Below are 15,550 nucleotides of genomic sequence, written 5' to 3' on the forward strand. Positions count from 1 at the left end.
TGTACAATATTTTATTGTGCAAGTTTAAATCTAGCGTTGGAGCCAATATGTTTGACCCCCTCATGAACCCTCCTCCATTTTGTCTCCGTTAAGGGTTCATCTAATATCGAGTCTCCTTTAGTGTGAACTGGGAGAGGACAAGTGGAGATGTCCCCCCTAAGCACCCGTAAATGTGTGAAATCAATCTACGTCCCACCGCCAAGGTGGAGATAGCCTGTAGGAGAGCCGTTATGGGTGTCTCTTGTGGAAACATTGGCCACAATTCGTGGGCCACCGCCAAGATTTTTGCATATTGAAGGTATTGCCCGTTGCCTAGCTCAAATATGGATTCTGCATCCTCGTTAGTGAGGAATTGTGGGGCAGCATACAGATCCCTCATCGTGTGACAACCCCCCTCTGTCCATTTACTGGTCGACATGGTGTGACCTCTCCGTTTAAATGGTATCACGGCCCACAGCGGGGCATCTGGGGCATACGGTGCTCTTTTCACCACGGTTTTGACTGCAACTTCCCAAGTTGTGGCCACATGGCGAACAATGTATGAGATCCGGGTAGGCACCCTCGACCCAAGCATGAGGAGCTCAGGGAGAGGGATCTACCTGCGCATGCCCGCCAGTAACCACTTATTCCAGTTATCATGTTAGTCCATCCAGTGCACCGCATGCTGGAGCTGCGCCGCCATATAGTAAAGTTCAAACCGATGGACCTCTAGCCCCTCTGTTTCCATGTCCTCTGTAATGTGTCTAATTTTACTGTCCCGAGGGGGTCGGGACGTTAGGAAACTCAACTACTGCGCTAGGACTTGTGGGCAATGCTGGGGGAAAAAGGAACACTGGCTCCTTAAGCAAAGGTTTCAACGAAGGCTTTATTGGAATGTAAGTCGTTTTCATTTATGGGTTTATACGCTCTCTCCTTAACACTGGAAGGTCCAAAGTAAAAGGTAGCTCTCTTCAGCTTGGATATTCCGGGTGTATGGCCAGGTTGGTCGTACTCCGTGAGGGATCGTCTCTCCGCTCGAGGATCGACTCCGGTACCGGAAAAAGAAAGGAAACTTGGGTCAGAGACTTGGAAGACTCCGAGAACACTTTAGGGCCGGGAGTGAGGGAAAAACCACAGTGAACCGGTGCACTCGTCTTAATTACAGGGGTGTGTGGGGAAGTGCGCGTGAAGAGGCAGGAAGGTTTTTCTGGCTGTACACTATACACTGGGCTGTCTCCTCCGCCCGACCCAACCCGCTACCTGACCCCGTACCTCTTGGAGCCACGCTCCTCCCGTGGGAACGTGGCGGGGCGAAGCGTTGAAACGTTGGCCTCCTGGCGTGTCGCTCTCTGTATCCCTCGACTCCACGTCCCTCCGTCCGTCCTCCTCGATAACCGCTACCTCCTGGGAAACGCCGTCCGACGATCCTTCACTACTTCCTGCTTTTGACGTTGTCGAGGGGTGGAGTTTCGTCTTCCTGGTCTGTGGTCTTAAAGGGGCCACACAAGTTGATGTCATCCGTCCAGCCGGACTCGGGTTCCTCGGTCCATGTACAAGGTGGCAACTGTGGGGAAAAGGGGCATGGTGAAAGGGGGGTGGCGGACCACCAGTCCGTATCTATAGTCATTTTAGGTCCGCAGGCCCCGTCACATTCCTCCCCCCCTGGCTTCTCCCGTTCGGGGAGAGGGAATACACGGGAAAGAAAGTCCGCATTACCGTTGTCTGTCCCTTTCCGATGTTGTACCGTAAAGGAATACGGCTGTAAAGACAGAAACCACCGTAATACTCGAGGGTTGTGGCTGCTGTTTTGGTGTATCCACTTCAAGGGGGCATGGTCCGTATGTAGGATGAATGGTTTGCCCTCCAAATAATATCGTAGTTTGTCTATCGCCCACTTTATAGCCACGGCCTCCCTCTCAATAGTGGAATATTTACACTCCCTGGGGAAGAGCTTCCTGCTCACATACAACACTGGGTGTTCAACCCCTTCCTTGCTGACTTGGGACAACACCGCACCTATTCCTACATTGGAGGCATCTGTGGCTAACACATAGGGCTTAGTGTGGTCTGGGGATACCAGGACTGGGGCCGTGGTCATGGTGGTTTTCAGGAACTAAAATGCCTTCAGGGATTCTGGTGACGGATGGCCAAAGTCCCAGGACTTTGTGTCTTTTCTGGGAAGGTCGGTTAAGGGCGCGGCTACCTCGGCAAAACAGGGTATGAGCCTGCGGTAGTACCCTACCAGTCCTAGGAAGTCTCGTAGATCTCTTTTGGTAGTGGGAAATGGAACCGAAGCGATAGCTCGTACCTTTTCGCTTTGGGGAGCGATAGTTCCCTCCCCCAGTACATACCCCAGGTAGTTCACGCTATGGAACGCTGCTCTCGATTTGTTTGCATTAATGTGGAGTCCCGCTCTTCGTAGCGCTGTGAGGATGGTCTGTAGGTGGAGCAGATGTATCTTCCAATCCTGGCTATAGATTACGATATCGTCCAGGTAGGCTGAGCTGAACGAGTTGTAAGGTTGTAAGACTCGGTTCATGAGGCGTTGAAAGGTCGCCGGTGCCCCATGGAGGCCAAATGGAAGAACCGTGAATTCATAAGCTCCGTCGTTCGTCACGAATGCCGTTTTCTTCCTATCCTCCTCACGAAGAGGCACCTGCCAATACCCCTTCGTGAGGTCAATGGTGGTGATGTATCGGGCGTCACCTATTTTCTCGATTAAATCGTCCACCCGTGGGATAGGGTAGGTATCAAAGTGTGACACCGCGTTCAAGGCCCGAAAGTCCATACAAAAGCGTTTGGACCCGTCTGGTTTGGGTATCATCACTATTGGGGACGACCAATGGCTCTGGGAGGGCCGGATTACACCCAGTCTCAACATGTCTTGGACTTCCCTTTTGACGGCTTCTTTTCTAGCTGCGGGAATCCGGTAAGGTCTTTGTTTCACCACTGCTCCCGGTAGGGTTTCTATTCGGTGTTCAGCTAAGTTAGTCCTCCCGGGTAGGTCAGAGAAGACGTCGGCGAAGGGTCGCAGGGCGTCTGTTCGCTCGGTCTTTTCCTGAGCGGTCAACCCTTGGTTTACCACCAGTTGATCCAAGGTGGAGGAGTTAGATTGGCTCGTCTGTCCGATGTAATGTCCTGCTCGGGGTACTGGTCCTAACCATTCTTTCAGTAGGTTGATGTGATACGTTTGGCTTTTAGTGGGTGACAGGCGTATTCTGTAGGTAGTTTGCCCGATGGTGTCGATGATCTGGAACGGACCTTGCCACTCATTCTTGTTTTTATTACTCATAATAGGTAACAACACTAGAACCCACTTTCCGATGTCCAGTTTTCTTAGCTTCTTTCCTTTATCGTACGTCTTTTTATACCTTTCGTGTTGGTGTTCCAGGTTGGAGTATGCTAGTTCTTGTAGCTTCCCCAGTTTAGTTCTTAGCTATGTGGTGTATTCCAGCATGCTCTTCTGTTCTTGGGGTTCCTCGTTTTCCCACATTTCTCTTGTGATCTCTAGGAGGGAACGTGGTAGCCTTCCATACAAGAGCTCGAAGGAGGAACAGCCCAGTGCCCGTATAACATACAGGGCGATAGTCAAGAGTCGGTCCCAGGTAGGTCCTTCGGCCGTCAGCATCTTTTTCAGTGTTAACTTGAGGGTCTGATTGTACCTTTCCACAAGGCCGTCGGTCTGGGGGTGGTACACCGAGGTCTTCAGATGCTTGATATCGAGAGATGCACACACTTCTTTCATCAATTTCGAGGTGAAGGGGGTCCCCTGATCCGTCAGCACTTCCTTGGGGAACCCGACGCGAGAAAAAAGCTCTACAAACGTCTCAGCGATGGCAGACGTGGTGGTGGTTGGCAAAGGAAAGGCTTCCACAAACCGGGTCGCGTAGTCTACTATCACGAGGGCATACAGATGTCCGCGTCCCGACTTCGGCAAGGGACCGATTATGTCCATGCCGACCCGTTCGAACGGGACTCCTATGATAGGCATCCTCTGAAGTGGTGCAGCAATTGGCCGGTGGGTGTTTCGCCTCTGGCATACCTCACATTTGGCGCAGTAATCCTTCACATCCCGATAAATTCCTGGCCAAAAGAAATGTCTGGTTATGCTGTCGGTGGTTTTTTCCTTGCCTGAATGACCGGCCGTCAAATGAGCATGAGCGAAAAAGAGAACCTGTTCGCGAAAGGATTTGGGCACCAATAATTGCAGCTCTCCCTCTGGTCTGACCTGCCGGTATAGTAGTTCATTCTTAATCAAGAAGCGGGGGTATGACTGAGGGTTGAGTCCAGTCGGGGCGTGTGCGTTTTCCCAGGCATGGAATAGGGTCCTATCCTCTCCCTGGGCAAACCTAAAACTCCTGTCAATAACTCATGGTTCAGGGGATAGGTATGTGGGTAGGCTCTCTCTCTGTCCTGGTCGGGAAAGGGTCTCCTTAAAGAGGGAGAGGAATTCGGGGTTGTCTGTCCCCAGGATCATGTCCTCTGGCAGAGAATCCACTTCCCCCACCCTGACCCTACAGGGTTCCCTATCCGGTAGTGTGATGGTAATGGAGGCCACAGGGTAGGGTTTTACATCCCTGTGCACACACCGTATATATACAGGACTTCGGGGGTTCATCTGTTCTTGCTTGACAAAGCGGGTTTGGATGACTGACTGTCTGCACCCCAAATCTAACAAAGCCCTTACCCTGTAACCATTCATCCTCATACTCACATAGAACGTGCTGCCCATTTCCGCGGAGTACATCACTGTTCTCGGGAGATAGCCGACCTCCATGGGTTCCTTTGGTGTCTTCCTTTTGGAGCACATCCTCGCTATGTGGCCCCATTCTCCACACTCGAAGCACTGAGGACCTTTATTCTGGGTAGACATCAGCCCCGCAGGCCTAAACATTCTGGGGATCTCGACCGCGGGTTTGGGTCTCTTGTCTGTCTTTGGGGGATGGAGGGGTTTGGAGGCTTTCTCGGGCTCCCAAGAGGGGGTCTTAGGCTGGGCCCGAGCATATTGGGATGCCATTTCTATGGCTTGTTCGACTGTAATCCCCACGTTTTGACGCAGCCAGCGTTGCGTGGCATTGGGCAATGCCTCCATAAATTGTTCCAGATACACTTTGTTCAATATATCCTCTTTTCTGCACAAGTCCGGACGCAGCCACTTATCCGCTGCCATCTTTAATCTAAAGAAAAGGGTCTTCGGGTTCTCCCCTGGAACCCCTCTTTCTTTTCTAAAGCGAACGCGATAGGCCTCCAGGTCTAGTCCCAAATGATCCAGGTTGACCATCTTAATGGTTGCATAGGGGGTTGTGCCTAGGGGGTTAGCGGCCTGATAAGCTGATTGGGCTTCAGCTGTAAGGAGAGGAGCCAAAAAGAACGGCCATTTGTCTTCAGGCCAACTCATTGCACGGGCGGCCCTTTCGAAGTTTAAAAGAAACGCGTGCGGATCCTCTCCTTGTACATATTTCTGGAGGGCCATGCCTGTGGGATGAGGGCTGTGCAGGCGCACCTCACCGGGGATGACCTGAGGGGGAGGCGGCACTTGTCTCATACTCTCCAGTTGGGCCGTTATGGTTGTAGTGAACATATGTCGGTCTGCCTGTGCTGAAGTAAGCTGGCTTTCCACGGCCCTTTCCAGTTTTTCTTGGCCTTTGATGATGTACTCGATAAGGGCCTCCATCTTTTTACTACAGACGGATGTTGGAGGAGATCCCACTTCTGACACCAGTTGTCCCGAGCGGGTCGGGACGTTAGGAAACTCAACTACTTTGCTAGGACTTGTGGGCAATGCTGGGGAAAAAAGGAACACGGGCTCCTTAAGCAAAGGTTTCAACAAAGGCTTTATTATAATGTAAGTCTTTTTCATTTATGGGTTTATACATTCTCTCCTTAACACTGGAAGGTCCAAAGTAAAAGGTAGCTCTCTTCAGCTTGGATATTCCGGGTGTATGGCCAGGTTGGTCGTACTCCGTGAGGGATCGTCTCTCCGCTCGAGGGTCGACTCCGGTACCGGAAAAAGAAAGGAAACTTGGGTCAGAGACTTGGAAGACTCCGAGAACACTTTAGGGCCGGGAGTGAGGGAAAAACCACAGTGAACCGGTGCACTCGTCTTAATTACAGGGGTGTGTGGGGAAGTGCGCGTGAAGAGGCAGGAAGGTTTTTCTGGCTGTACACTATACACAGGGCTGTCTCCTCCGCCCGACCCAACCCGCTACCCGACCCCGTACCTCTTGTAGCCACGCTCCTCCTGTGGGAACGTGGCGAGGCGAAGCGTTGGCCTCCTGGCGTGTCGCTCTCTGTATCCCTCGACTCCGCGTCCCTCCGTCCGTCCTCCTCGATAACCGCTACCTCCTGGGAAACGCCGTCCGACGATCCTTCACTACTTCCTGCTTTTGACGTTGTCACGTTGTCGAGGGGTGGAGTCTCGTCTTCCTGGTCTGTGGTCTTAAAGGGGCCACACAAGTTGATGTCATCCGTCCAGCCGGACTCGGGTTCCTCGGTCCATGTACAAGGTGGCAACTGTGGGGAAAAGGGGCATGGTGAAAGGGGGGTGGCGGACCACCAGTCCGTATCTATAGTCACTTTAGGTCCGCAGGCCCTGTCACATTTACCCTTTTCCTTTTGAATCTCCAAAGCAACTCCACCAGTAGGAGGTCCAGATGTCGGAAATACGTCTGTCGTATTTGGTAAAGTGAGTTTTGCATGACATACAGACACGTTGATAGGATCACCATTTTGGTCAGTGCCACCTTACCCATTAAAGATAGCGGTAGGTCTCACCAAAGAGCATGAACAGGACGATTTGCAAACAGCAGAAGGGTCACTATTTTGAAGTGGAGCATCTGATGACGCAGCCTGCATTATAACAAGATTTTTTACAAATGGTTTACAAATGCTAGCCTCTTGTTACCTTTAAGGATTCTACTTGCTCTGCTACTAGCCTATGTCACTAGTTATTTGAATAAAGACGCCTGATCAGCATTGCCACTAAAGACTGACAAAGCACTTACCTGGAATGTTTCCATTAGACCCGACTCCCATAAAAAAACTGAACTGTGCCATGACAGCAGGAAAGCCAAAATGCATCAAAATATTCACCTTACCCTTGCAAAAAACTGAAAAAACATACATAAATAGTACAGGGCTGAGCTACACACTAGTGAGAACAATAACAGTCAATAGACAAACCTTAACCTGCACATAAAATCTCAACATTGAGATAATACTCCACTGAGGGTAGGAAGGATTCACCTTCAACACAGAGTTTCTGCTGCACCACTGATGTGGACTATGCTTAGAAAATGAAAGGAACGTGAAGCAAGAAATAGAGGCGACTATATATCAAACAAGAAAGCAAATTAAGCCTCCACTATGGAGTAAATTTGCTCTGACTAGTCTGCACCCATTACCTTCGGCTTCACGGTCCTGATCCTCTGCTGGCGTGGGGTCTTGACGCAGAACCTCTTCAGATGGCTTGGGTTCCATCCTCTGAGATATGCTGCCATCCTTCCGCCTGGAGGGGATCACCAGCCAATCCTTATGAATAACCTCAGTGATCTTTTCGCAAAAGAGAGACAACTGGCAGATGCGGATTCCTTCCAGCAAATCGATCACCTGTGTAATGCTCAATAAATAATACACAATAAACACATTGTTCTTCCCTAGAATGGAAATTTTACAATGAGGATGGATTTTAATAATTAAAGCTAAGCAAGTTATTGTGGTAAAGGGAGAGCTTAAAAGAACCCAATTCAAGTTCCATAATAAAACGTTGTATTTGACATGGTACACAGAGCATCATTTATACCATTCAATGCCTAACGAGGCACAACAGAGATAAGATTAAGTTACATATTAATTTAGTGTTTTTCTAAAGTATTTTGAAAGTAACTTTCTTTCCATTCAAGCCCTGTTCTAAATATCCATAAGCAAAATACAAAGCATCTATCAAAGATATTAAAAACGAAGAAAAGACAAGGTTCATAACTCTAAATTGCTGGAGAGCGACAGAGATGCCGATATCGGAACTGGGGAACCAGGTCAGAGTCCTGGCGTCAGTTCAACAGCCTGTGATTCGGGGAAAATCATTTAATCGCCCTGTGCCTAAATACATGAACGTAACTGGTGCTCATGTAAAGCGCTCCAATACCTATGGCTCGAGTTCGCGCTACATAAAATTGCAATCAATAAATAAATATTCAGGCATGACATAAAATGCAGTGCTTGCGTAAAAAGTCGGTAATGCCGCTTAAAACTATTGAGCAAAGACCATTAATAATACATGTCTAAGAAAGTGCATTTTCTTCGGATAGAATGGGATAGCTATGCATACACAGGCAACCACCTGGGCCTTCCCATACACAGATTCGCAGGCCCGGCAACTAAAATGAACTACCTGCAAAACGCCACTGAAAGTAGTGAGGTGCGCAAAGTAAAAAGGATTTCAGAATACCAGCAGTCGTTATCCTGGATACAGTCTACAAACTTGCCCAAGACTAACTGCTCGCTGGGAAAGGTGGAGCCTGCTCTAGCATCCTGCCTACTTGCTCATTGTTTTATATATGTGCATAGCCTGCAAGCAGAGATGCTGAAAGTGTGTGCCTCATCCCCTATTAAATAAAACGTTGCTGGTGTACATGTTCACTAGAACAAGGAAGAGCAAGCATTTGAGGGCACAAAAAGCAAAAACAACAAGCATTGGAAATGCAATAGGTCTCGCATTAGGAACGTTTGAGCTATTGGCATTCTAAATGACACTTTTTATTTATGTGTTGGTTTTGAAAATAGCAAAATTAATAGCTTTGTCAGTTACAATGTCAATAGTTTTGACTTTTGCAAATGTGACACCTATAGCATTTGTAATGCAATGTGCGTTGTATTTACGTGACTTAGATGTATTGATATTACAAATATCAATGGCTCTTAATTTTGTAAATAATTAATACTTAAATAAAAGTTTTTGTAATTTATAATGGCAATAGCTTAAACGTTTGTAAATAACTTTTGTGAAGATTATGTTCAGTGTATTTTATTGTGACGAAAATCCAAGAACATTGCATTTGCACCTACACACACACAGAGCCACACACATATAGATGTGGGGTGGTGGATCTTGGGTATATGGTGGTGGTGGATGTGGTGGTGTGGTGATGGTGGATGTGGTGGTGGTGGATGTGGTGGTGATGGTGGTGGTGGTGGATGTGGGGTGGATGTGGTGGTGGATGTGGTGGATGTGGTGGTGGTGGTGGATGTGGTGGAGGTGGTGGATGTGGTGGTGATGTGGTGGATGTGGTGGTGGATGTGGATGTGGTGAAAGTGGTGGTGGATGTGGTGGTGGAAGTGATGGTGGTGGATGTGGTGGTGGTGGATGTGGTGGTGGTGGAGGAGGTGGTGGTGGAGGAGGTGGTGGAGGAGGTGGTGGAGGTGGTGGTGGATGTGGTGGTGGATGTGGTGGTGGATGTGGTGGTGGATGTGGTGGTGGATGTGGTGGTGGATGTGGTGGTGGTGGATGCGGTGGTGGTGGATGCGGTGGAAGTGGTGGTGGATGTGGTGGTGGTGGTGGATGTGGTGGTGGTGGTGGATGTGGTGGTGGTGGTGGATGTGGTGGTGGTGGTGGATGTGGCGGATGTGGCGGTGGTGGATGTGGCGGTGGATTTCATGGTGGATGTGGAGGTGATGGTGGATGTGGTGGTGGATGTGGTGGTGGATGTGGTGGTGGATGTGGTGGTGGATGTGGTGGTGGATGTGGTGGTGGATGTGGTGGTGGATGTGGTGGTGGTGGTGGATGTGGTGGTGGTGGTGGATGTGGTGGTGGATGTGGCGGTGGTGGATGTGGCGGTGGATTTCATGGTGGATGTGGAGGTGATGGTGGATGTGGTGGTGGATGTGGTGGTGGATGTGATGGTGGATGTGATGGTGGATGTGGTGGTGGATGTGGTGGTGGATGCGGTGGATGCGGTGGTGGTGGTAGTGGTGGATGGGGTGGTGGTTGTAGTGGATGTGGTGGTGGATGTAGTGGTGGTGGGTGTGGTGGTGGTGGTGCATGCGGTGGTGGTGGATGCGGTGGTGGTGGATGTGATGGATGTGGCGGTGGATGTCATGGTGGATGTGGAGGTGATGGTGGAGATGATGGTGGATGTGGTGGTGGTGGTGGATGTGATGGTGGATGTGGTGGTGATGGTGGATTTGGTGGTGATGTGGTGGATGTGGTGGTGGTGGATGTGGTGGATGTGGATGTGGTGGTGGATGCGGTGGTGGTGGTGGATGCGGTGGTGGTGGTGGATGCGGTGGTGGTGGTGGATGCGGTGGTGGTGGATGTGGTGGTGGATGCGGTGGTGGTGGTGGATGCGGTGGTGGTGGTGGATGCGGTGGTGGTGGTGGATGCGGTGGTGGTGGATGCGGTGGTGGTGGATGCGGTGGTGGTGGATGCGGTGGTGGTGGTGGATGTGGCGGTGGTGGTGGATGTGGCGGTGGTGGATGTGGCGGTGGTGGATGCGGTGGTGGTGGATTTCATGGTGGATGTGGAGGTGATGGTGGATGTGGTGGTGGATGTGGTGGTGGATGTGATGGTGGATGTGATGGTGGATGTGGTGGTGGATGTGGTGGTGGATGTGGTGGTGGATGTGGTGGTGGATGTGGTGGTGGATGCGGTGGTGGATGCGGTGGATGCGGTGGTGGTGGTGGTGGTGGATGCGGTGGATGCGGTGGTGGTGGTAGTGGTGGATGGGGTGGTGGTTGTAGTGGGGGTGGGTGTGGTGGTGGTGGTGCATGCGGTGGTGGTGGATGCGGTGGTGGTGGATGTGGTGGTGGTGGATGTGATGGATGTGGCGGTGGATGTCATGGTGGATGTGGAGGTGATGGTGGAGATGATGGTGGATGTGGTGGTGGTGGTGGATGTGATGGTGGATTTGGTGGTGATGGTGGATTTGGTGGTGATGGTGGATTTGGTGGTGATGTGGTGGATGTGGTGGTTGTGGATGTGGATGTGGTGGTGGATGCGGTGGTGGATGCGGTGGTGGTGGTGGATGCGGTGGTGGTGGTGGATGCGGTGGTGGTGGTGGATGCGGTGGTGGTGGATGCGGTGGTGGTGGATGTGGTGGTGGTGGATGTGGCGGTGGCGGTGGATGTGGTGGTGGTGGAGGTGATGGTGGATGTGGTGGTGGATGTGGTGGTGGATGTGGTGGTGGATGTGGTGGTGGATGCGGTGGTGGTAGTGGTAGTGGTGGATGGGGTGGTGGTTGTAGTGGATGCGGTGGAAGTGGTGGTGGAAGTGGTGGTGGATGTGGTGGTGGATGTGGTGGTGGCGGTGGATGTGGTGGTGGATGTGGTGGTGGATGTGGTGGTGGTGGTGGATGTGGTGGTGGATGTGGTGGTGGATGTGGTGGTGGTGGATGTGGTGGTGGTGGATGTGGCGGTAGATTTCATGGTGGATGTGGAGGTGATGGTGGAGGTGATGGTGGAGATGATGGTGCATGTGGTGGTGGTGGATGTGGTGGTGATGGTGGATGTGGTGGTGATGGTGGATGTGGTGGTGATGTGGTGGATGTGGTGGTGGTGGATGTGGTGGTTGTGGATGTGGTGGTTGTGGATGTGGTGGTGGATGTGGTGGTGATGGTGGATGCGGTGGCGGTGGTGCATGCGGTGGTGGTGGATGCGGTGGTGGTGGATGTGGTGGTGGTGGTGGATGTGGCGGTGGTGGTGGATGTGGTGGTGGTGGTGGATGTGGTGGTGGTGGTGGATGTGGTGGTGGTGGAGGTGATGGTGGATGTGGTGGTGGATGTGGTGGTGGAGGTGGTAGTGGTGGATGGGGTGGTGGTTGTAGTGGATGTGGTGGTGGATGTAGTGGTGGTGGGTGTGGTGGTGGTGGTGCATGCGGTGGTGGTGGATGCGGTGGTGGTGGATGCGGTGGTGGTGGATGCGGTGGTGGTGGACGTGGTGGATGTGGCAGTGGATGTCATGGTGGATGTGGAGGTGATGGTGGATGTGATGGTGGATGTGGGATTGGTGGTGGTGGTGGTGGTGGTGGATGTGATGGTGGATGTGATGGTGGATGTGGGCGTGGTGGTGGTGGTGGTGGATGTGATGGTGGATGTGGTGGTGATGGTGGATGTGGTGGTGGATGTGGTGGTTGTGGATGTGGTGGAAGTGGTGGTCAATGTGGTGGTGGAAGTGGTGGTGAATGTGGTGGTGGATGTGGTGGTGGATGCGGTGGTGGATGAGGTGGTGGATGTGGTGGTGGTGGATGCGGTGGTGGATGTGGTGGTGGATGTGGTGGTGGATGTGGTGGTGGATGTGGTGGTGGATGTGGTGGTGGATGTGGTGGTGGATGTGGTGGTGGATGTGGTGGTGGTGGATGCGGTGGTGGTGGATGCGGTGGAAGTGGTGGTGGATGTGGTGGTGGTGGTGGATGTGGTGGTGGTGGTGGATGTGGTGGTGGTGGTGGATGTGGTGGTGGTGGTGGATGCGGTGGATGTGGTGGTGGTGGTGGATGTGGTGGTGGTGGTGGAGGTGGTGGTGGATGTGGTGGATGCGGTGGATGTGGTGGTGGTGGATGCGTTGGTGAAGTGGTGGTGGATGTGGTGGTGGTGGATGTGGTGGTGGTGGTGGATGTGGCGGTGGTGTATGTGGATGTGGTGGATGTGGTGGTGGATGTGGTGGTGGATGTGGTGGTGGATGTGGTGGTGGATGTGGTGGTGGATGTGGTGGTGGATGTGGTGGTGGATGTGGTGGTGGATGTGGTGGTGATGGTTCCCTTCAGGAAAATGTTGAAGACCTTCCTGTTTAAACAGTAGATTAGAAAATCTGCAATAGCCCTTCTTCTTAATTCTTTGTAGAAGCCAAAGGCGCGGAGATACTCCTCCGGGAGTGAAGCCAGCGCTGTACAAACTTGCAAATAAATGGTGGATGTGGTGGTGGATGTGGTGGTGGTGGATGTGGTGAATGCGGTGGTGGTGGTGGATGCGGTGGTAGTGGTGGATGGGGTGGTGGGTGGTGGTTGTAGTGGATGTGGTGGTGGATGTAGTGGTGGTGGTGGTGGATGCGGTGGTGGATGTGGTGGTGGTGGATGTGGTGGTGGATGTGGCGGTGGATGTCATGGTGGATGTCATGGTGGATGTGGAGGTGATGGTGGATGTCATGGTGGATGTCATGGTGGATGTGGAGGTGATGGTGGATGTGATGGTGGTGGTGGTGGATGTGGCGTTGATGGTGGATGTGATGGTGGATGCGGTGGATGCAGTGGTTTTGGATGCGGTGGATGTGGTGATGGTGGATGCGGTGGTGGTGGTGGTGGATGGGGTGGTGGTTGTGGTGGATGTGGTGGTGGATGTAGTGGTGGTGGATGTAGTGGTGGTGGGTGTGGTGGTGGTGGATGCGGTGGTTGTGGATGTGGTGGTGGATGTCATGGTGGATGTGGAGGTGGTGGTGGTTGTGGTGGTGGAAGTAGTGGTGGTGGGTGTGGTGGTAGATGCGGTGGATGCGATGGTGGTGGATGCGGTGGATGTGGTGATGGTGGATGCGGTGGTGGTGGTGGTGGATGCGGTGGTGGTTGTGTTGGATATGGTGGTGGATGTAGTGGTGGTGGGTGTGGTGGTCCTGTGGGTTCCATAAGGGTTTGTGACAAAGAAAAGATGATCTTATTTCAATAACATTTAAATTCATGTCTGTATTTGTGTCTAAGACAGATCCAATTCTTCCGGAATTTCGAACAAAGAGTACATTACACAACCAACAGTCGAAGCCATCCCGAAAAAAACCAAGCATCCTGCTATGAGTTAGAGGCCATTGAGAACCGTGCTGCAGGGGTGGCCTGAGCGTCGCGATCCATGGAAGGCTGAGAAGGCAGGCCAAGCGCCCAACGGGGCATTGGTGCTGTAGCCTGCAGAGCGTTGAGAGGGGCCATAAAAAGAAAGGGTACAGAGAGAGAGAGGGGGTAGGGAGAAGGTCTGAGGGGTGAGAGAGAGGCATGGGAGAAGGTAAGAGAGATAGCAGTGACGACGCGATGGAAAAGAGAGATGTCGCCATAGCACCCATCAGCCTGTGCCACCTATAGAGACCCACACACCCATATGTAAAACTGCACCGCATTACTTAGGAACCTGCAGTAATAAACATGTATGCCTATAATGCTTGCCCATATAGAGAGAGTGTTTCATACGAGACCTGGTGTTTGAAAGCACCCTAATAATTTATCAATAAAATAAGCATTGTAAAATAACAGATGTTGCTTTTACCACTCACTTTACCAACCTCAGAAGGATGACAGGCTCGGTTACTGGCTTTGCGAATGCTCGCTTTCTTTCTCTCTCTCATTCATGCCATGTTCATGGAGTGAAGCTAGGTAAGTGTCATGTTTGAACAGTAATTCAGGTTTATCCATTGCAAAAAAGGTCGCTGAAGTTTGGCAAAAAATATGCGGAAGAAAACAATCGAGTATTGGACATCATGTCCGTGATACATAGGATAGACTTCGAGGGAAAGAGAGAAGGTTTAGTGAATCATGGAATCACGGCAACTCATGCTTAAGCGTTGGTCGGCTCATCGGGGGGTGACAGGTGGGATAAAGGCTGCTAGGTGAAGGGAATTTATAGAAGAGGGAACATATTGTGTAAAAAACACAAAAACTGAGACATTACACAAACAGAAGTAGGAATACAATTGTGGATCCACAGAAGGGAACAGAACAACAATTGATAGAACCTGCCACCACAGAAAGCACATTCAATAAGCAAATAAAGGGTATACAATAAAACTATAACACACCGAGTCATCTGTGTTAACTAAATTGCTTTCTGCGTGGGCTGCTACGTAATTCTGCGATGGAACAGAGGGAGGGAAGGGGGCCGAGCGACGGAGGGAAGGCAGAGAAGGGGGGGGGGGGGAGAAATGCGACACGGCAGGCAGGGGAGGGGGCGGAGCGGGGAGAGGGTGTGAAAGCAGCAGGGGCCTTTGAAGTGAAGCTAAGCTTCACTTCAAAGGTGTGGGAGGAGTGCGGCTGAGGGATCAGACGGCGATTTGGTGATGTGCACGCGCATTTTAGGTCAATGCGTTTGCGCATTGACCTAAAAGCCACGGGCACAGCACCAAATCGCCCAGTTAGGTAAAGTCTGTTTAAGACGCTATATATCGATCTCCCGCTCAATGCGCATGCGCATTGAGATAGGTCGCTCGACCTAAAAACCAAGAGGCCTGATGTTTAAAAAACGTGTCCTCCTCTGACCCCAGGACATGGCGCCCTCGGGCAGAAAGAGAGACCATCTCAGGACCTGTGAGCTGCAGCCCGCCAAAACAGGCAGGAGACTTGCATCAGTATCAGCTGCTTGGAAAAGGTCCTCCTAGCCCAATTGAGTGGACAATCTGCCATGTGGGAATTACACCAACTTGCAAACTTAACAATTTTGGAAACACAAAGCAAATATTGTTTTGATATATTGGGCAAGGCACATGTCAGCTTGTTGCCGAAAGTTCCCCCTAGCAGAACACTAACCTTCACTGATCAAACATGTCCCTGAAGCTTTTCCAAAATCTGCAGGCAGAAATAGTGCCATATTCTTGGAAAAGCATACAATATGAAAAGTAC

At 51.4% G+C, this 15,550-nt stretch overlaps 1 protein-coding gene across 1 annotated transcript in view; it reads right to left on the reverse strand.

The window, feature by feature from the left end:
• Window positions 1-15,550, reverse strand: part of TRMT61B (tRNA methyltransferase 61B) — a 141,027-nt gene that overhangs the window by 37,557 nt on the left and 87,920 nt on the right. Inside the window, exon 5 of the mRNA XM_086926141.1 lies at window positions 7,383-7,597. Coding sequence (XP_086782267.1) covers window positions 7,383-7,597 — 215 coding nt within the window. The remainder of the gene's footprint in view (window positions 1-7,382; window positions 7,598-15,550) is intronic.

Source organism: Lissotriton vulgaris, chromosome 6 (assembly GCF_964263255.1).
Source record: "Lissotriton vulgaris chromosome 6, aLisVul1.2, whole genome shotgun sequence".
In the NCBI taxonomy this organism is placed as follows: Eukaryota; Metazoa; Chordata; class Amphibia; order Caudata; family Salamandridae; genus Lissotriton; species Lissotriton vulgaris.